The 22123-nt window shown below is 36.5% G+C and overlaps 2 protein-coding genes across 7 annotated transcripts; one reads left to right on the top strand and one right to left on the bottom strand.

Annotated features, from left to right (window-relative positions):
* The first annotated feature begins 205 nt into the window (after window positions 1-205).
* On the top strand, window positions 206-3750 carry CCN6 (cellular communication network factor 6). Its single transcript, XM_058174760.1, has 4 exons — window positions 206-518; window positions 1147-1389; window positions 2742-2935; window positions 3449-3750. Exons 1-4 carry the CDS (start codon window positions 206-208, stop codon window positions 3728-3730), a joined length of 1032 nt encoding a protein of 343 aa, XP_058030743.1. The 3' UTR covers window positions 3731-3750.
* A 946-nt stretch (window positions 3751-4696) lies between these two features.
* On the bottom strand, window positions 4697-21388 carry TUBE1 (tubulin epsilon 1). Of its 6 annotated transcripts, none has more exons than XM_058173725.1 (12): window positions 17077-21386; window positions 16886-16959; window positions 15032-15084; window positions 13097-13154; window positions 11926-12041; window positions 10624-10745; window positions 9801-9988; window positions 8958-9133; window positions 8216-8356; window positions 7263-7403; window positions 5669-5843; window positions 4697-5228 (listed from the first exon to the last, which is right to left on the bottom strand). In XM_058173725.1, exons 1-12 carry the CDS (start codon window positions 17099-17101, stop codon window positions 5070-5072), a joined length of 1428 nt encoding a protein of 475 aa, XP_058029708.1. In that variant the 5' UTR covers window positions 17102-21386; the 3' UTR covers window positions 4697-5069. The 6 variants fall into 6 exon arrangements, with proteins under 6 accessions (XP_058029708.1, XP_058029717.1, XP_058029690.1 ...); XM_058173734.1 differs by lacking the exon at window positions 15032-15084 and adding an exon at window positions 14178-14230; XM_058173707.1 differs by having other exon boundaries at window positions 16886-21388.
* Between the last annotated feature and the right edge of the window lie 735 nt (window positions 21389-22123).

Here is a 22123-nt window from a genome sequence, read left to right as displayed (position 1 = left end):
ATTAGACATTATTATTAGGACTCCTAAAGTAGACTTGTATGTGTTATGCCATTTTGTTTTTTTAAGGAATCATTGTGGTGGAAGAGTAATTGTACAGGTTGTAGAGTGTCCTACCCTCTTATTAATAAAGGGGTATTAATATTCAGGATTTTGTGGCACTTGGAAGAAAATTGTAATATTTCATTGCAAGCTTTCCAGCTCTCAGATGAGTCCACCTGTACGAAAGCTTTCTTTCAGGGCATCAGGCCAGAGGCAGCAGCAAGGAAACAGTGGAGAAAGCGCAGCGAACAGTGAACTGCATCAGCGCCAAGAGTTATGTCACTGGCCCTGCAGATGCCCACCTGTGCCAAGCTGCAGTCCTGGGGTGAGCCTGGTGAGAGATGGCTGTGGATGTTGCTGGATGTGTGCCAAACAAGCAAACACCACCTGTAATGAAGCCGAGGTCTGCGACCATCACAAGGGACTCTACTGTGATTACTCTGCAGATAATCCTAGGTATGAAAGAGGAATATGTGCATGTAAGTCTTCACTGTTTTCTTTTCTATTTCGTATAAAGGGGCAGCAGGGCTGCAAAGAAAAGGACACTCCCAACTGACCCACATTCTGTGCCCTGCTATTTTTCTTCCAAAACAAATGAGCACCCTGTGGAAGACTGACTTGTATCACTCTCTGAAATAACAGAGGAAAATTTTCTTTAGCTATCAGTTAGACTGAGAATTAATTGAACAAGTGAATTTCTGAACCGGAACTTTCTTAATTGTTAGAACTCTAATCCCACCAAAGAGCTTTCCAAAGCTAACTAAACAGATCTCCCCTTTAAAAAGGATTTTTAGGATTAGAAAGCTGAGATAATGGAGATATTATTACCGTCACATCCTGTTTTCTTACTACAGAATATACTGAAGAACAGCCGAAAATATGAAATATCAAGCAAAAATGCTTCAAATCGTAACAAATCCGCATGTGTTTTTATGCTTAAGCAAAGTTTTTTTGAATAGTGTGAAACATTAATACTAATTACTGCTTCATTATGTATTAAATTTATATGCCATCTATCTCCTCGATAGGTAACTTCATACATGTCACCTGCAATATTTAATTAACTGATTTTCCTGACATTTATTCATTCTGTTTTGCTATTTCAAGATATGATAGCTGTTGGCTGTGAGCTGAGTGGTGTGTACTATACCAATGGCCAATCTTTTCAGCCTTCTCCTCTCTTTTCGTGCCTGTGTGTGAATGGTGCAATTGGATGCACACCAATATTCATTCCAAAGACAGCATCAAACAACTGTGCATTGCTGAAGGACAAAAAGAAAGTTGGACGTTCCAAATGTGCTTCAGGGCATTTGGAAGAACAGCAATCAAGACATTACCGAATAATGTCAGGTATACAAGATTGGACCAATGAAATATTATAGGCGCTAAAAAAAAGTTGTGTTGCTTTATTAAGGAAAAGCTAATAATAATTTTTTATTTATTTGTTAAATTTAGTTGCCACCTATCTTACCATAGGGTTGCTCTACTTTTTTTTTTTTTAAATCCAAAAGCAACAAGATTTAAGAACAGGGCTGGCCACTCCACATTTGGCAGATATCCAAGAATATTCTTCCTTGGTAAATTAAAATTCATTCCAAATCACACACATGGCTGCTAAAGTTTCAGGTTATTCTGGCATTATCATGAGATCTTGTGGGATTTCTGCGATCTCATATGAAATGTCTACCTTGAGAGATTGGCTTTCTTTGTGGGGGGCGGGCAGGGGAGGAAGGAATGCCTGGCCCACTGCATGGTGTCAAACTCAGGGCCAGAAAAGCTGATGTCCGTTTTGAGCTTGGTGGGAAACTCCACTTTTTAATTTGGGGTTCAAGGATACCAATCCTTTTTGCACACCTGACAGATTGGGATAAATAAGCAATTGTGGAAATGCTGCCTCAAATTCTAAAAAAATTCATTCTGGTTCAAGCAGCTTTCCACATTTATGCTATAAATGCATGGTTTGCACGCAGTATTATAAATAATAGTTTTCAAAGTTGTTTATTTTGCCAGATGCAAAGCTTTATTGGAATGTCTGCTATCTTTCTTGCTTTCCTCATTTACTATCCTAGTTAACAAGTCCCCTTAGTAAAGGCAATGCAATTATTTTATATATAATAAATCTAAATATACTATCTGTTAAAATATACAGCTTTGTAACCTTGCTTTATTTATTTCAGATCTGTGCCAGGTTTTTACTTTGCTTCCTGCACTGAGATTTTAAGCTGCTGTTTACTTCCCAGGTATCCTGGCTCTTCTGCTTTGTCCCTTGAGCTGTGCACTTTTTATATCTGGTCAGTCATCGTCTGAAACTCCATCAGGATTTGCTAATGGAGACTTTAAAAAACAGTTTAACACAGAGAACTGTTAGTGCTTCAAATTTTTAAGGCCATTCATCTTGAAGAAAATCAACTTCTTATAGAATTAAGTTCAAGTGTAAGACAGAAACATAACATGTTCCATGTTTCAGGGGACTGAGGTATCAAAGTCCCGTAAAATGTCATAAAATTTGAAGAGGCACATATCCATTGGCCAATTCTGCAAAAAACCTTAACCTTATGAACTTAAATACATTGGATTTTTAAAATCATTTTTATCATATTTTATCTTATGGTTTGCTCACTGAGCCCTGATTGGAGGCATCATTCAATATTTTTAACCTTTCGATTAAAATGTAAAAAAATTAATATATTTCTGCCTTTTAGCTTTCAGAAATGTTCCTCTTGTTTTGAAAAAGAAATGCCTGATACAAACAACTCCATGGACACCTTGCTCCCGAACTTGTGGTATTGGCATCTCTGATAGGGTGACCAATGGAAACAGTAAATGTGAAATGAGAAAGGAAAAGAGACTGTGTTATATTCAACCCTGCCAGGCAAATTTTACAAAGATTCTGAAGGTAAATTGTGATGCCCAAACCGCCTCCTTACTCAGAGAGCAAATGCTTGATGAACGCAGATACAAAAAGAAATATATTGGATGATTGTGCAGAGCTATCATTTTGCCCTTCAGTTGAGTTATGGGCTAGGAAATAGTAGGGCTGAGGAACAGGAGTCAGGATTAATAGCTCATTCATTATAACTCTGTGGGCCTTTTCCTACATTGCTTTTATATCTACCTTCTATTTAAGGATTTGCTGCCTTCTCTCTTTGTTTTAGTGATTGCTGATAAGAGGGAGTAGACATTTTACCGCTTGTGCTGGCAGCCCATCCTGCTCAAACAGGACTAGGAGAATCTTTAGCCATCATTAATTTCTAAATGAGATACCTTGAAAATATATACCACCCCATACACTTATAAATTTACTTGACCGAATTATGTAAGGGCATTTAAAAAGCTGCCCTAAATTCTACTATGTATGTAGCATGCATTTTGTTCATAATTTCAACTTTTTTCTGTGTTTATTTTCGAGATTCCAAAAGGAAAAACATGTCGGCCCACATTTCAGCTTGCTAAAGCTGAGAAACTAGTCTTCTCTGGATGCACAAGTAGACAAATATACAAACCTGTGTTTTGTGGAATCTGCCTGGATAAGAGATGCTGCACCCCGAATAAATCTGTAATGATTACAGTACAGTTTGATTGCCCTGAAGAAGCACCTGTCAAGTGGAAGATGATGTGGATTACATCGTGTGTTTGTCAGAAGGTATGCAACGAACCAGGAGACTTATTTTCTGAACTCGGGCTTTTATAAGAAATGTGTGGGAAGACAATAGCTCCTCCTCCTTTTTTGCCATGAAAAAGGTGGCCATGTCCACGCTGAATGCCATTCACTACCCAGTATGTAAAATATTAACCAAAAAGTTTATTTTAAAATACTTTTGAATGCCTTGAAACTGTAGGAATAAAGTGTATGAAAAAAACCCCTCTTATTAGCACTTACAGTCACTCTGAGCAAGAAGCAAACTAGGGGACTAATTTGCTGATTTCAACTAGTGTGTTGATTTCAACACGACTCCTGAACATAATAAAACAGACATATATGCATATGGATGGACCCATTTTATGTTATAGATTTGGCTTGCTCGTTACAATTTGCATGTTTCTGGAGTAGGTAGGCATCTTTTAAAAAAAATCTGTGTATCATGATTCAAAATATCCACCTTTCATAATTCAACATGGCTATGTAATTTATTTTGTATTTAGCAGTAATTCCCCAAATTTCAGTCAACAGCATAACAAAACTAGCAATACTATACATATACTTTTGTAGAAATGGAGACTGTAAAATTTCATTTTTCGCTCAACCTGAAGATATGCACTATAACTGTTGTTTTTGTTACACTTTCTACCTGACCAGCAATAGAAACAGGAAAAATTCTGGTCTGCATGAGATTATGACAGTGTTTCACTTTCAAGAACACATAGAAAAATGCATGTCGTTTAAAGCCATAGACTTCTGAAAGACTGCATCGCACTTGGCTCTGAATCAGAGTAACAGGCAGTGAAACTAGCAGTATGCGTGCAGTTAAACTGGAGTAGCTGATAGAATCTGAAACAAGGAACTGGGTTTTAGACTAGACAGTTTTTACTTCATATTGGGATTTCTGTCTGCAATGAACCACGTAGGTCAATAGGACATAGTCATCAACTATTTGCAAAGGTAAAAATTCCAAGTTCAACACAAGGGATTTTTTTAAAACATTTATTAAAGTATTAATAAAAATATCACGAGAAATATTTATATTCAAAATGTGCTCATTTCAAAAAATATACATACAAAAATAAACAGTGCTTAAAATAAAAGTGCATTTCACAATATGTAAGTTGAGATTTGCATTCTCCGATCTCCGTACAGCCTCTGTGCAAGATAAAAAAAAAAAATTTTACGAAATTGTCGGGCAGATTGAATGTTTCCACTGTCTTTCAAGAGTAACAGTACTTTTGATTGTCACAAAAGATCATTTGTTAAGAATTTATTAGCCAGAACTGGTCTTATAATTTCCCAACTGAATTCAGTATTCACCATGAGTTAGACTACATGTGCAGTTTTTGCAAATATTGAATTTTTTTCCTGCTATATCCCTGCATTGCTACATCACGATCTTCAGTCTTGGTGGATCTACTGCAGGGCCACTGTTAGCAACTTCAAGCTGATTATAGTCGTCTATTAAATTTGACAGCGATGAAAGTGCTTCAGAGAAACAGTTCTGATCCATCCCATCAACATGTAGGTAATGATGAAGGTGAGCCTGCAGAAACAAGTATTAACTTCAGTCATGCAGTATATATTTTACTGGGATAAATATTCCACATAAATGCAACTGTTCTCCTAAAATTGAAAAGTAAAAGTATATGACCACATATGGTAGAAAATCAATGGAGTGTATTTTTTTAATAAAAAAACTAGGATATCATCTGTCACTTGTACCCCCCACCCAACACTCTCTCTCTCTGTCTTTTTCTTGTTCCCTTTCTTTCCCATTCTCATTATATAACTTTGCACTGCAGTCAACTGGCCACTTGTATACCTTCAAATATATTACAACCTTACTATTCAGTCTGGGAAACAGGGAAGACAACTGACATGAGTACAGTTTTTTTGATACAGAGGATTTCCTAATATTGAGAATAACACAAGTACAAATAAACTAATTAAAATAGTTGCATGCCATCTCATTTTAGGGCATACCTTTTTCTTGTACAACTTCATGAATCTCTCTTTGAGTTCAATGAAAGTTGGTTTAATGCAGGTGTTATTTGCCAGTGCCAACAAAGAATGGGAATGGCCAACTGGAGGTACTGAACATAAACCAGTTTTCCATCCTTCTTGATTCCAGGATACAAACTGAAGTGAAGGCTTCAACCTGCAACCAGAAAATTAGAGCTTGAAATAATAACAAGCAGTAGTGCTACATTATGCTTCATAAATGAACTATAATTCCAGGTAATAAAGTCAGATTGTGATTGACAAGATTAGACTGGCATATCTCAAGGGTTCCTAGTTGGAGAAGATACCATTACACAAAGCAAAGTTAGTGACAGATTTAACCATTTCCAATGATATTTAAACTGATGTCCACAGCACTAGCGTGCAATAAAGATCTTCTAACTATCCTTTTAATGGAAGTGCATTCGAAAGTATATGCCTAAAATTGATGCTAAATCTGAGTTTTACATTGTGTGTGTTAATTTCTAAACCACCTCAAATTGTGATGGGATGCCTAAAGGATCTTGGGAACACAGAGGAGGCAGTAAAACTCTTAAGGGAGAAAACAGCTTTATTACAAAAGAGATTCTTGAGTCCAGGGAGGTGGGGGTGGGTGGGTGCGAAACACGAGAAAATAATAGGCCTGACTTAATACAGCAGGTGTAACTTTTATAGGATAATGACTCTGTAGGCTTTATGATTCTTACATATTCCTAGCAATAGAGATTGTTAAGGGTAATCTGGGTTCACAACCAAGGTTGTGGACTGTTGAGCAGAGTACCCTACACATGAAAACGACTGAGACTGGTTATATACAATAACAGTCACTTGCAGACAAACTGGGGTTTGATAGTCCTTTACTTTTAGGGTAAAGGCAAAGTCATAGTCCAAAAACAATTCCAGGTCATACACATATAAAGCCAGTCAGGGATGTTAAAAATATCATGTCTTCTTACCAACGTAGACTTGCACTACAAACAAGGTCTTCTTTCAGTTCGGCAAAACACAGTTCAATTCACAAGAGTCAGTATCTTGAGGAATCAGTAACTAGCCATCATCAAGCAATGATCATAAAGCTTAAATATACAGTTGCAGCATGTCATCAGGTTACAATGCTGTAGCACCCTGTAGATTCCCCACAAGCCATAATTTAGTAGTCCTGTTATACACTGGCTACAGACACAACCAATCAGGATGCTTGCATGATGCAGCACAGCCTTAAAGCAATATCATGCCTTTATACAAACATACATAGTTAGTTTATATATTGCCTGGCCAACTAGTTAGGCAAATAACAATTTCCTGACAGAGATCTTTCTAGAAATCCAAGTGACTCTTGTTTTCTGAGTTGACCAGCTTCGCAGAGCTTGATATATTCATAAAGATATTAACATTACATGTACATCAAATTCTATGTTAGAGAAAATATAAGATTAAATTACCAAATGTTTCTGTATTCTCAATAATATAATCATTTACAACATAGCCATAACTGGGCATTAAAAAGAGATCACACTAAGTTGGCCTTTTGAAAAAACAGTTAACAATTGTTGAGAACATATGTTTTAGTACAAACCGTTCAATATTTCTACGAAGATCTGAAACTTGTACATTTCCTCTGACTAAGAGGGCACAAGCAAGATACAAATTATGTCTTGGATCAGCTCGTAACAGCTGGTGTTCTTTGCTAAAAGCATCAGAAAACATTTGATCCAACCTAAAAAAACAGAGGAATTGTTTAATAGTATTAAGAATATATGCCAAATAAGATAAATACGTATTTTGTATATATTCTGGTTGCAAGCTTTTAGAAACTATACTATAGTTATGAATAGTAAGAACACATTTGTGAATTTTCTACAATCCCCCCGTTCCCGAAAGGTCAGGTACAAGTCCTATGGCATCTTAAAAAACAATAAAATCCTTCTGAAAAGGAAAAGAAAATCAGATATTTTCGCAATATAGCAGTCTGACAATATAGCAGTCTGAAAAAAAGAAATATGGATTTTTTAGGTAAGAAAGGTCTTAGGTTTTAATTATATATTAGCTGAAATAATGAAAATGAATTCTTCTAATTTTAGCATCCTTATTTACACACATCAATCAAACTGATCACATTAGAAAGGCTGAGAACTAGCAATAATAGTATCAATTCACAAAAGGATAACATGAAAGATAAGCCAGCTGCTTATCTTCTCAGTGCAGTTAGCAAATAATAAGCCAGAGGCTTAAAACTGTAAGAATGGATGGAGATGGAATTGGAAAGCATAACTGAAAATGAGCAAACAGCTGACACAAGGCTACGCATTTAAAATATTTATTTTATTTTATTTAGACTGCTGATCATTGATCCAAAAAGAAATTTCATTTTTTCCCTATGGATGTTACAAAGCAGATTCATTTTCAAGTTAGCATACAGTTGTCATTTACATGTAAAAACAAAGCAGCCAAGAGTTGGGAGTCTTCAAAGCATATTGCTATTTTTGACAAGTTACCCTTCTAGGAACAATGCTGAATAAAAATACTTACCTTCGAGAAGGCACATTAACATCAGCCAGAGTATAAAGAGGAGTCAAGCTGGAAACTAGATAATGAAGTCGAGGAAAGGGAACCAAATTCATACTGATTTCATTAAGATCCATATTAAGAGATCCTTCAAATCTAGCAGAGCTGAAAATAACATATAAAAGTTGTATAAAATCAAATAGTTTTTTGGTTGCTTGAGGAGGAGATAATAGATCTTCTCTGCCAAGTTATGTGGTGCTTTAATAGCTCTGAGTTTAACAATCAGATTAACTATAATACTTATTTCAGAAGGGTAGAAAAGGAAAAAAAAATCCTATGGCTTTGCCCTTACTACAAGGCCCAGGCTGATGGAAATTCTACATAGGGATATGCTGATATTTTGCAAAGCTATACCTATGTTTATCCATTATGCAGAAATGCTGCAGAAATAAAGTTTTAAACATTCCATTCAAAACCGAACAGGGCATCAACAAAAAGAATGCATTTTATCCTTTCAATTTAGCAAGTGTGCTCAGGGCTTTACAACTATTTATTTTCTTTTAAGCTTTTCTGCCACTCCCAGCACCTGGCCTTTTAAACTTCCCACAAAAGCAACATCACCCATAATTTTTTAAGGAGGTGGCTAGTTGCAAAGAAGCAAGCGACTATGACTTAAGAGAAAAAAAATTAAAGCTTTATTTCAACAAGATAATCATATTTTAGTATAAGGACAATTTTTTTTTTATCAGAAGGCTTAAAAGTTCACCTGGTCAGGTTCAATAGTAAGTTAGCCACAATGTTGTTCATAGCATCAAAAGGTTTTTCTTGAAGAGGTTTGATTCCACCTGTACTCGAAGTCACCAAGCTGCTTTGTTTTACAGTTGATCCTAGCTTTCCAGAGTTGGTCATTTGGTTAATTTTACTAACTATGTCAAATAAAGACTTTGGAAGATGAAAAACAAACAAACAATGAAAAACTTTGATATTATGCAGTCAATAATTTTTGTATAGTTCGAATTAAATCCATTGAAAAGGAAAGATATTTTCAAAGAAGTTCACCACAATGCAGGAATGCAGCTTATGTTTCTAACTTGTTTCAAATACTTTCAAATTCTACCTCCTGCAGCCCTCCGCAAGCAAAAAGAGCCCAGATGGGTTGTGTGCGGCCTCCGTTTGCGCTGGCAAGAGGGCTGCAGGAGGCCGTTGCAGCCAAAAACGAAGCTTGGGAGAGCTGCGCAGAGGCATCATGGGCTAGTCCTTTGCTGCTTCCAGGGCGGCCCCGCGGGCTAAATTTAAGCACTCCCCGGGCCAGATCCAGCCCATGGGCCTTGAGTTTGACACCCCTGGTATAAATGTATACACACACATACATATTGGTTATATACTTTTTAAATAAGAAAATATTTTGTTTTTATTTTAAAAAGTGCAAAAATGTCTTTTCTATTCACTTTAAAAAGCAAAGTTGTCATTGGTCTTGACTCAGAATAGTTCTACAATGGAAAAAGCATGAAGAACTTATCAGTTCAACATTTGCACTATAAAGTTTATATTAAAGATAGAAAAGAATTACTTTTCTAATGTAAATTCTCAGGCCCTGACAAATGCTTACCTCATTTTCAATTGGTAATACACAGTCAGCATGTTCACTGAGTTCCTTCATAGCCAATACACTGTTATATGGAGATGTGATGACATCATCTTCACGTGATGGATAAACTGAAGTCACAAATCTATATACTTCTGGAAATTCATCTTCGAGCACTGTTAATAAAAATGTACCAAGACCAGATCCTGTTCCTAGAAGAAATAAGGAAATAATTACAGTGCCAAATGATCTGTCTTACAAATTATAAGAATTTTTTAAAAATTCAAAATCAATGCTTATACAATTTATCTCAGGCAACATCTATTGGAAAACCTATGAGAAAATGTCTTAGACAATGGCATTATGAAATGCAAGAACTCAAAAGTAAGCTAACAACAACCTGATTTTTGTAAAGTAGATAAACAAAGAAAAACGTAATTAAAAAAATTCCACTGAGATTCACTAATTTTAATGAATATATCTTTTGAGGCAAATTACAAGATATCTCCTTTATCTTAAACATTTCTGTTTTCAATGTAGTAAACTTTTTAATTACTGCATTCAGTTTCTATAGTATTTTTGTAAACAGCAATTGGGTGTACTTTGCCCAATGCAATAGCACTTCCAATAACGTGACCAGCAAGGTGGAAATGGAAAGAACTTGAAAAAATGTTGCCTCACAGCAAACAGAAAAACAACTGGGATGCTGGATTCAGCTCTCAGAAGTCAGAAATTTCTTTCCAATTTTAAACAAATGGAGATTTCTTATTGGATGCAGCAGCAAATGCTAAGTTTTCCTTCACATCATCTGACAATGCTATATCTCTGGGACTAAAACAATACTTACCCCCTCCCATTGAATGAATAACAAAGAAGCATTGCAGACAGTCACAGTGCTCTGCAGTTTTCCTCAATTTTTCAACAATATGCTCTTGGTACTGACATCCATACACATTATGACCCACAGCCCTGAAAATAGGAAACTTTAAATATGCTACCCTTCTATTTTAGTGCTAACATTAACATGCCATCTTTTGAGCTCATATACATTAGTGTCAAATTTAAGCACAGACCACATGATAAATGGAAGCAGGCCTTTTAGCCCCTTCCTCCTCTTTTGGTCCCACTGGTTTGCTTTTCCCATTCCACAGCTAGCAAAGGCAAAAGCCGGTTGACCTAGACAGAAAGGGCAAAGTATTTTGTCTATTTAAGGACATTCTTTGCCACCATGAAGACAAAAAAATAAACAACAAAAAATAAACAAGAAATAATTAAACTAATATCAATACACCACTCTTAAATTCACATGCTTCTGTCTTCACGGGCAACTTAAAATTATTGTGGCCATAAGTCAAGAACTACCTGTATATACCTTCTATGTAATTTGAAATCTTCTTAAAAGCATTTGTATGAAGTTGGGATTGAGGGTAGGTGGAGGGCTTAAAGGTCTAAATCTTCTCTTTGGTTAGCTGCTCCTATTTGTTCTTAGATGACCGAATGAAATGAAGCAGTAGCAGCAGTTAGAAACAAATGAACATGTGCCTGATAGGAGAATTTGGACCAGCTGGGTTCCTCCTCTCCACAAAACCAGCTGTTACCAACTGTCCTAAGAGAGTTATTTCAAAAGGCAAGCAAACAGATTGCTCTTGTGTCATCTGGACTGTTTCCTTTCCTCAAGGGCTATTTACAATCAACTCTCCTACTGGAATAAGTCTAAGTCAGGGGTATTCAAACTTGCCAACTTTAAGACTTGTGCACTTCAACTCCTAGAATTCCTCAGCCAGGAAAGCTGCCAGCTTTGCTGGCTGAGGAATTCTGGGAGTTGAAGTCCACAAGTCTTAAAGTTGGCAAGTTTGGACACCCCTGGTCTAAGCCATCATATAATATATTCCAAAAATCGGGATACAAAGTATACAATGAATAGATCAATATAATTATATGGAAAAAAATTGAAATATCTATTTATGGAAGCATGAAAACAGGAGATATGAGGTATTTGGCAAAACAATTATAATTTTGGGATTTAAATATTTATCTTAATATCCTTTCAGGGACTGCAGTAAGTGCAAAAGAGAAAATTTCTATTGCATTTGAAGTTTCTCAAAGAGAATCTGGTTGAAGATTTTTATGAAACTGAATTTATTCTTACCAATTGTTACCTGAGCCAGAAACATCTGTGATCAGCTGTTTGCTATCAAACACTTCTCTTAATGGCCCCTGAAGAATTTCATTCACTACACCCTCTTCCATGTCAATCAGTACAGCCTTAGGGAGCAGAATAAAAATAATTTAGTCAGCATGTCTTTAAAAACAAGACATAAAAATAAACTATGTATCTGCTTTGTTTAATTTTCACATATACTTTTAATTTTCAAAAAGCTGACTCCAGAAAAATGTACCCTAAATTTTCATATAAAATGAAAATTTAATTTCTATTATCATAATTAAAAATAGCTCCAGGATTAAATGTATACAACATTACATACAAACCAGTAAATGTAACATTTATACTAAGATGTGCTTTTACTAAACGAATACTTGCTATCATGTGTTAGTTAACTGGATTTATCAACATGATCTTGTCTCAATAAACATATTTTCTAAGCTCCAGTACGATTTTTTTTGAAGTAACTCTGATTAAACCTTGTAGTTTTAATAATGGTATTCAGGCCAAGAATACTTCTGCAGCAAGACTGCTCGGAAAAATAATGACTCTTGATAGTATATATCAACCCTTTCTGACAACTGAATATAAAAAGGGAAAAGTTATCCAACAACCATAAAGACATTTATTCATTAAGAGAAGCATCTGTGCAGGCAGATTTTTCTGTATAGTCTATCTGCAAAAGTGTTATTTTCATTTTAAAATTTTCTTATTCAGATTATATACACAATAAATTTATTAAACAAAATTTGTTTTTGAAACTAAATAAATATTTAAATATTAATGTCTAAGTTAACTACTTACTTTATTGCTAATCCTATACTGTATGTATGTATTGCATGTGTGAGAAATAAATTATATCTGACATGATGTAACAGTGTTTTAACCTACACAGTAAAGTTCCTTCTAATAATTCACTTTGCATTCCCTCTCCTATCTATTTGAAAATGGGTACAAAATATGAGCAGATATTATAGTTTTACAAAACTTAAAGCTGAATGGCACAAGGCCTCACTTGTTTAACCAATTATATAAATATTACTTCAATAGTTACAGGGTAAATGTGTTTGAAAATAAATCTTTCAAATTAGGAACATTTTACAGTATAGTCTACAAAGCAAAAGAAAGGGTTAAATTAAATATTTTCTCCTCTTACACGTGCTTTTAAGGAACAGATTTTTCCTCTGGAAATGTCAGCACTGTCACCATCTGTTCTAGAAAAATCAGAAGTCAGTCAGTTATAATCATGGATAAAGATCAGCCTGCCTTTGCAGGTGACATCACACTCATTTTATATAAGAAAAACACTGACACATAAAAACTGAAAAATACTTTTCTTAATGCGAAATAAAGAAACAAAGATACATACATACATACATATATATAATGCTTGGCATATGTAACACTTTTTGCAGAATCTCAAGTAGATAACATTAGAAGACTATAGTATTATCAGCACTATCTTCCTACTTATCATGCCAAATAAGAGGATTTTTTTTTCAGTACAACTTGATAAAGTGATGGGGTTGTAGCAGGTCAATATATTAGCAAATCAGAAAGATACAACTATATCATGCAGGCAATGGAGCTCTGGCTTGGCAATAGCTTTTGTTCAGGCTATGGAGGATAGCAAGTAAAATTAGAGCTACAAAAAATTGGATGAACAGTTCCTCTCTATCCACCCACCCTCTTTGCTGCCAATTTATGACCTAATAGCTCAGAGATTAAAAAAACAGAACTATGATATTATTCTAAAATAATAAATACCAAAAATTATGGCCCAGCCAGAATAAGTTAAGTCATGACAGTGGTGTAACATTTAATTAAATTTCTACACCGCAGATCTCATCTAAGTGACCGTTTATAAATAAACTTATTCTAAGTATGCAACAAGTTGACATGAATATCACAACATAACCTACCCTATTAGGTATTTCACTTACCTAATCCAGTGATAAAGAGATACAAGCTTCAATTCTATATTTGCTTAATTAAACCCCATTGAATTGCTCTCATACAGGATTATAATAAAGCAGATTACTTATACAGCATCAATGACATACAGTGAACGATCAAATCATACTATTAATGCCAGAACTTTATCTTTCATAAGATAGAAGAAAATGCTAACTTTTAGCAATGCAAAGTGTGATACTAAAGAGTCTCTCAACGTATACAGAACAGTTTTAAAACCATGTTTTAATTAACATATTACTGTACTTCCCAAAGAAACTTACCTAGTGTTCACATTTCTAAAGAAACTGCTTAATGCTTCATCGTAAAGTCCTTTCTAAAATAATAAAAAATACTTTAAGTAAAAACTAAATTTGGAACTTGCACTATAAATTATAGCACAAACATTTAAAAATAACTTTTTGAGATTATACTTATTGTATTTCAAAAACCATTGGGGTGATTCAAAGAATACATGATGCATTTATCTTGTAGATATATTCCTAAGTTATTTCAACTACTATTCTGCAAGATGGCTTTGGATTTTTTGACAGGTAAGTTTGTAAGCAGGCTCAAGACATACTGAACACTAGTCTCTCAAAATCTTACAGTAAAATTTATGTTAATAACTGTGAGAAGAAATCAAAAAGGGCAAATTACCAGTAATATTCAGAAATATAATACCGTTAATTAAAACAATGAATAATAATGAGGAGTTTGGTAGTACCATTTCAAACTGAGAAAAGTTAAAAGCATAAGCGTTTATAAATAAACTTATTCTAAGTATGCAACAAGTTGACATGAATATCACAACATAACCTACCCTATTAGGTATTTCACTTACCTAATCCAGTGATAAAGAGATACAAGCTTCAATTCTATATTTGCTTAATTAAACCCCATTGAATTGCTCTCATACAGGATTATAATAAAGCAGATTACTTATACAGCATCAATGACATACAGTGAACGATCAAATCATACTATTAATGCCAGAACTTTATCTTTCATAAGATAGAAGAAAATGCTAACTTTTAGCAATGCAAAGTGTGATACTAAAGAGTCTCTCAACGTATACAGAACAGTTTTAAAACCATGTTTTAATTAACATATTACTGTACTTCCCAAAGAAACTTACCTAGTGTTCACATTTCTAAAGAAACTGCTTAATGCTTCATCGTAAAGTCCTTTCTAAAATAATAAAAAATACTTTAAGTAAAAACTAAATTTGGAACTTGCACTATAAATTCTAGCACAAACATTTAAAAATAACTTTTTGAGATTATACTTATTGTATTTCAAAAACCATTGGGGTGATTCAAAGAATACATGATGCATTTATCTTGTTTTCTTGTAGATATATTCCTAAGTTATTTCAACTACTATTCTGCAAGATGGCTTTGGATTTTTTGACAGGTAAGTTTGTAAGCAGGCTCAAGACATACTGAGACATACTGTCTCTCAAAATCTTACAGTAAAATTCATGTTAATAACTGTGAGAAGAAATCAAAAAGGGCAAATTACCAGTAATATTCAGAAATATAATACTGTTAATTAAAACAATGAATAATAATGAGGAGTTTGGTAGTACCATTTCAAACTGAGAAAAGTTAAAAGCATAAGCTTTTTTTAATTACAGCTCACTTAATCCTTATTCTATGATGGCAAGGCTTGCTATAGATTTTAACATTTTCCCCTGATTTTAGATCTAATTCATACACAATGTGCTTCCGAATATAGCCTATCGTTTACTGTATGTAAGTTCAACAGCCCCTCCTTCCAATCAGATATAATGGAATCTGATTATACTCCTTTTTCCCAATTATGGTTTCTTCAGCTATTCACTGCAGGTAACAAAAAGCATCCCCAAGAAAATTGTAATGTGTATATCTTGCTTTTGGTGAATAGCATGGGACAAAGAAGTGTGTATTTTGAACTTCAGTCTTGGAGAAGACTCCTGAGAATCAGTCTACAACTTGCTGCAGCCAACTTGTCACAGCTAATTCACCATGGCCAACTCACCGCGGGACAAGAGTTACAAAGATTGAAGAAATAGTGGAACTGAATCTCTAAAGAAAGAATGTCAAAGGAGGGACAAACTGAAATGTGAATGACAAAAATTAAAATATTTTAAATAATTAAATTGAATGGTTGAGTTGTCCTGCGGCAAATTGGCCACTGTGAGTTGGCTGTGGCGAGTTGTCCCATTCTGCCTGAGAATATTCTGTGATCACACAATAAAACAAGTGACAGATCACTGAACAAATCAGCCCAGAGTTTTTATTTAGGGCACCCATAATCAAGTTCAAATTACGCCTACTCCTGATGCGAAGACCTCATTCTCAAGAAAAGGATCCGAACAGAGGACAGAAAGAGAAGAGGGTGACCAGCAGCGAGGTGGAGGGACTCCAGTTTACAGAGGCGATGACTGCACCATTTAAAGACCTGAAGGATCAGATTAGAGACAGATAATCATGGCAAACATCTGGTCGACTGAAGCCAAAACTATTTGATGGTACAGAATACATAATAAAATAAAAATAAATAAAGGGGTCGATGGATTTTACTGGAATCCCACTCCACCTGACGGTTTGCAGGGGAGCTGTAGCGCATCAGTGGAACCGTAGCTATGGCAACAGAACGCCGGGAGGGACGGTAACCACAGCAACCAGTCGCCGGGAACGGCGGGAACAGAAGGGCTGCAGCGCCTCACCGTGGCAGCATAAATAACGGCGATGGCGGAAACCACCTCGCCGCAAAGGAGGGGAATCTTCGTTACCGCGTTCCGACTCGGTACCCTGTTTGTTGTGGTCTTAATGCGGATGGACCACAATGGCAAAACAAGGAAGTAAAGACCCCCCGCCCTTTTTTAAAAACAATGAGAACGGAAGCGGGTGAACAAGGAACCTTTGAAAAGCATAACTACGCATGCGCTCATACTAGTGGGCACGCCGCGGTTATTATTTTTTTTTAAAGAGGTGGGGCTTGTTACCTTATTAACAGTCGCGTGTTCCCGTAACGCCAGATCCCAAAAGCGGCAGCCTATTTGATTTCCGCATTGTCCCACTGTATTGGGAGAGAGGAAAAAGTGGAGGGAGACATCCGTCATGGAAGCAGAACGGAGGAAAAAAGTAAAGGGAAAAAAAAAGACTAAGAGGGACTGGGAATGACGTGCACGCTCACCCTGAACTACTACGGACTGCGTCATAACTGCTGGTTGCGCCGGTCTCGTGTGTCATGCAGGTCGCGCCTAAAAGATACTCCTCTCCCTATCTGCCTCCCCCTGCCGCTCCGTTTGGAAGCGGCTTCAGAACAGGACCGCAGACCCGTCCCCCCGCCTTGCTGATTGGACGCTCGCGCATGCGCAAACCAACGGACATGGCGGGTTTGATAGTTTGCAGTGAAGTGGGTGGAAGGAACGGTTTCAGCCGTTGCTTTGGGGCGCATGCGCTGAGGTCTTTTCACCGAGTAGAGCGGTTTTGAACATTTCCCGCCTGCCGTAATGCCGGTTTATTTTGGAGATAGGTTTGTCGCTCGTTTGGGTTTTTTCCCCCCCTTCAGGATGGTGACCGGCACGACTTGTTGGCAAAAGAGTACCCATCTCTTCACGTAGCAGCGGGAACTGTGACGCCAGCCGTTAGTAACCAGATAATCGAAAGGAAGATACATAGGGAGGCTTCTTAAAGTCGAGCTCGGCTCCGAAAACACATTCGTATTATATTTTTGTGGCCTGAATTTTGAGTCAGGGTTGTGGGTGCTGCCTCTTCCAAATTAAGGAGCTCTTCTGATTGATTCCGGGTGTCAACTCTCATAATACATTATATAATTCGTAATTCATATGACTTCACAAGCGTTACATATCTAAGTGGAAGTGGTTGTCACTTAGTGGAAATGGACATTGGAGCCTCACTATGCACCTCCCTCCACCCCGTTTGGGAAACTAAGCTGAAACACACAAGAGTACAGGTAGTCCTCGACTTAAGACCACTACTGAGCCCAAAATTTCTTTTGTCAAGTGAGACATTTGTTAAGTGAGTTTTGCCCCATCTTAGAATAGAATAGAATAGAATAGAATTTTTTATTGGCCAAGTGTGATTGAACACACAAGGAATTTGTCTTGGTACAGATGCTCTCAGTGTACATAAAAGAAAATATACCTTCATCAAGAATTCTAAGGTACAACACTTAATGATAGTCATAGGGTACAAATCTTGTCACAGTTAAGTGGGTCACTGCAGTCGATAAGTTAGTAACCTGGTTGTTAAGTAATTCTGGCTTCCCCATTGGCTTTGCTTGTCATCAGGTTACAAACATGAGCTTGAGACACAGCAATGGTCACAAATAAGAGCTAGTTGCCAAGCATCTGAATTTTGATCACATGATCATGGGGATACTGCAAAGGTCATAACTGAAAATCAGTCCTAAGTCACATTTTTCATTCCATTGTAATTTTGGATAGTCGCTAAAGGAACTTGTAAGTCAAGGAATACCTATAATAGTATTCTGAGTGGAAATAGATCATAGAGCTAGAATATGTTTTTATTTTCTCATATTTTAAAATGATTTTGATGCTAGTTTATATCTCATTTTACTGTTTAAATTGTAACATACAGGCATACCTCAAGAGAAGTTTCTTTTTAAGACCAGTGCAATAAGTGGTGAATATTACAATATCAGTAGCAGTCACTTTTTGGGGGTTTCCAAGTACAGATAAAAGTTAGGTTTACACTGTGCATTTAGTCTATAATGTGCTTAGCTTTATTAAAAATACTCTATTGGTAAAAACTGTTAATCATTTGAAACTTCAACCAGTCATAAGCTTTTTGTAGGTGGAGGGGTTTGTAAAAAATGCAATACTTGCGAAGTACAATACAGTGAAACAAGGTATGTCTGTAAGAAAAGGATGAGTTTGTATCATAATCTTCAAATAGGTGCACTCACACTGATTTAAGCTGCTCTAACCTATTTAGCAGCTGGCCATTGAATGTGCAACTTAATGTCTGAAACCAGGAATATGCTAGGATGGTCTTTTGTCCTGTTCCTCCATTGAAAACATTACTACATTAAACTATACCACTCTTAAGAATTTTGATTGCTCATCTCTTCTCTGTTTTTAATACTAAATGTTCTAAGCCTGTATACATTTTCATGCAAACCAAATATTGCTAAAGTCATAATTAGTTAAAATAACTGAACATGATTTTTTTGCAATGATTTTGTAAAAGCCAAGATAATCTAGTTCAGCGTTCCCAAATCTTTCTAGCTGTGTGGACTGGCTGGGATGGCGGGGAGAGAGGGGAGGGTTCCGCATGAGTGATGGGCAAATGCGTGCATGTGCTTTCCCACTGTTTATGCAAGTGAGGATGTGTTGCCCACCACTTTTGCAGACTGGTTCCAAATGGCTCAATGCACAATAGTGGGCCATGGACCAGGGGTTGGGGACCACTGATCTAGGTTATTCTGAGAATAAGGAGGTAAACCAAGGTATGCATACAATCAAGTAAGGACTGGGTGGCCCTAAAAAAATATCAGTACCACTTAAATTTTAAATTTCTTTTCTTCAAGACTCATTAACTATGACAGTATTGCCATTTTCCTACTATGTGATATGTTGTTTGTTGGAAATACAAATCCAGTCCGATATGAGACTGAAGATGTGTAGTAGCTTTTGTTATAAATTAATACTTCTACCTATAAGAAAAATGTTTTGTATATTCTATAGAATAGAATAGAATAGAAATTTGGGTAGCAGATTCAGATTATTTTTTTTATAAAACTGCTTTTCAGTTGGAATAAAGTAAGGAAATAAAAGGTGGACTTGGGTAGTAATATAATTTGATGCTATTAGGGCATTATACGTGCATGTGGGTTGTATAATAACAACAACAATTTATTATTACAGTCTTAGACCAGAACAAATAAAAGCATTCAGTATATATACACTTAAAACGTCTAGTATAATAGTATCGTATAAATAACAGCTAAAATCTCTAATAAAATCCAGTGTCAATTATACATGGCCTGACTATACTATAGTTGCAATCCGTAAACTGTGTGGCTCGTTGTAGGTTCAATGCTAAAAGGGAAATGACTTAAGTGCAAAGCGTTTGCTACAATTATATAACATCACTATAATAGAGAAGACAAATGCTTGTGATGAATTCCCAGTGCTGCTGTGCAGAATTTGGCCACCTGTGCTCTAGTTATGGACTGTTAATCCTTAAGGAGCCACTGAAGATAGATAGTGGAATGGCCAGGAATCCTAGCAGTTATTAGGAGAATATGTTTTTTCCTAATCTCCATATAAAAGGAATATCTAAGGAGCATGACCCACAGTCTCCACCTTTCCTGAGCCACAGGGACAGAGTCTTTCCGTGAATGGTATCCTTTTATACTTGCCACACAGGACGGCCGATGGAGAGTTGTATAATATACAATCAGAATATCCACAATTCTATAATCAAGAAACAGTTTAACAATCAAGTATCCAAATTTCTCACAAACAACTGAAAATACTATTTATAATGAAAATGGTTTACTGTAAAGATAGGAAATGGAAAGTGGCTTGCTTATTCAAAAAAGTGGAAGTGTTCTGACTTGCTGTTGTCCATTTAGTAGATATGTTGACCTTCAAACGCTAGAAATACGTTTATCAGTTATTCCCATGCCGCTAGTAAAATGCGCATGAAGCAGAAGAAAACTTGATTGCATATGCTGTTTTATCAAAAGAGACACATCTGACCTTGCTTGCAAAGAATATTCCATCAAAAAATATATTCATTAACTTGCCATGACTGTGCAAATTCTATAAAACCTAAGAATTGATGTTTTATTTAATAAATAGTTTATTATTTTTATAAGAGTACTTCCACATGCATTGTTTTTGCTCATGGGCATCTGACAAGTGATTCATAATTAGCTTGTACCAGATGTTTGCATCAGTTCAAACTTGGTTCTGGATCCCAATTTTCATTTAATAATGTTGGTATTCAAGAGCAAAGTAATCTTCCCCCTATTTTGATACCAGTGTATTTGAAAGTGGAGTAATTATGGTGTTTTACCACAATGCTGTAGACCATATTGTTGATTTCCCATTAGGGAGAACTTTTGCCTGATGCTGCTGCTTTTCACAGAGCTTCTGTATCACTTAAAATGTGCCTGTCCCTTTCCAGTGGCTATAGCAACCTAATTAGTGATACTGGGAATGTACTTGCTTGCAGAAATGTTGACATATTCTCATTTTGGCTTCATAGCTTGAGAATTTTAATCTTACAAGTAAAGGCTTCAGAAGAGGTGGAAACTTCTTCCCATGATATAAACTATTCCCGTGATGGCACACGGAGCCATATCGGTGGCATGTGAGCTTAGCTCTGTCGCGCACAGCTGATTTTTGGGCCTTCTGGGCCCATCAGAATTAGGGAAACAGGTTGTTTCCTGCCTCTGGAGGGCCTGAGTGGGGGGGGGGAAGGCCTGTTTTTTGCTCTTCCCAGGCTCCAGACTTTCTCTAGGAGCCTGGGGAGGGTGAAAATGGCTTTCCCCACCTCCCCGGAGGCCCTCCAGGGGCTCGAAACAGCCCGTTTGCTGACTTCCAGTGGGACTGAAAGGCCGTTTTTTGCTCTCCCCAGGCTCCACAGCCTCTCCAGGAGCCTGGGAAGGGCAAAAACCGCCTTTCCCACCTCCCCGGAGGCCAGAAACAGCCCATTTGCCAAATTCCAGTGGGGCCTCTGGGAGTGGGGAAGGCTGTTTTTGCCCTTCCCAGGCTCCTAGAGAGGCTCTGGAGCCTGGGCAGAGCAAAAAATGGGCCTACTGGGCCCAAAGTGCCACCGCATGCCAAAAATGGGAGGGGGGGTCGCATGCACGGGGTGGGGCAAATAATTATGTGTGTGGGTATGTGTGCGCCCCCTCTGCGCTCCCCCCGCTTTTGGCACTCGATGGCAAAAAGGTTAGCCATCACTGAACTATTCTATTTTTTTTTAAAGTTTACATATAAACTACAGTAAAATATGTTATTTCCTTGGAATTTGTTTTATTTCTCTTTTATGTAATTTGGAATTGTTAGTATTTTTATAATATATTGATCAGTAATTTAAGCGATAAGGTTTGATTATTGTATTACTCTGCTGGAGGCAATAACTGAATGACTTGGGGTCTCGGGAAGGTAGCAAAACAGAAGATCAGAGCTGTATGCTCTGGAAATAATGTGGGGTAAAAATAGTGACTATATAGAACT

Source organism: Ahaetulla prasina, chromosome 1 (genome assembly GCF_028640845.1).
Source record: "Ahaetulla prasina isolate Xishuangbanna chromosome 1, ASM2864084v1, whole genome shotgun sequence".
Classification (NCBI taxonomy): Eukaryota; Metazoa; Chordata; class Lepidosauria; order Squamata; family Colubridae; genus Ahaetulla; species Ahaetulla prasina.
The sequence above is the reverse complement of the archived record's forward strand: the minus strand, read 5'-3'. Positions and strand labels throughout refer to the sequence as shown.

Coding starts and splice junctions, on each gene's coding strand:
- CCN6 (XM_058174760.1), top strand. CDS start 206: ATGAGTCCACCTGTACGAAAGCTTTCTTTCAGGGCATCAGGCCAGAGG. Junction 519..1,146: donor TGAAAGAGGAATATGTGCAT/GTAAGTCTTCAC, acceptor TGCTATTTCAAG/ATATGATAGCTGTTGGCTGT. Junction 1,390..2,741: donor ACATTACCGAATAATGTCAG/GTATACAAGATT, acceptor TCTGCCTTTTAG/CTTTCAGAAATGTTCCTCTT.
- TUBE1 (XM_058173707.1), bottom strand. CDS start 17,101: ATGACGCAGTCCGTAGTAGTTCAGGGTGAGCGTGCACGTCATTCCCAG. Junction 12,042..13,096: donor TCTGTTCCTTAAAAGCACGT/GTAAGAGGAGAA, acceptor CTGCTCCCTAAG/GCTGTACTGATTGACATGGA. Junction 10,746..11,925: donor TCTGGCTCAGGTAACAATTG/GTAAGAATAAAT, acceptor TCCTATTTTCAG/GGCTGTGGGTCATAATGTGT.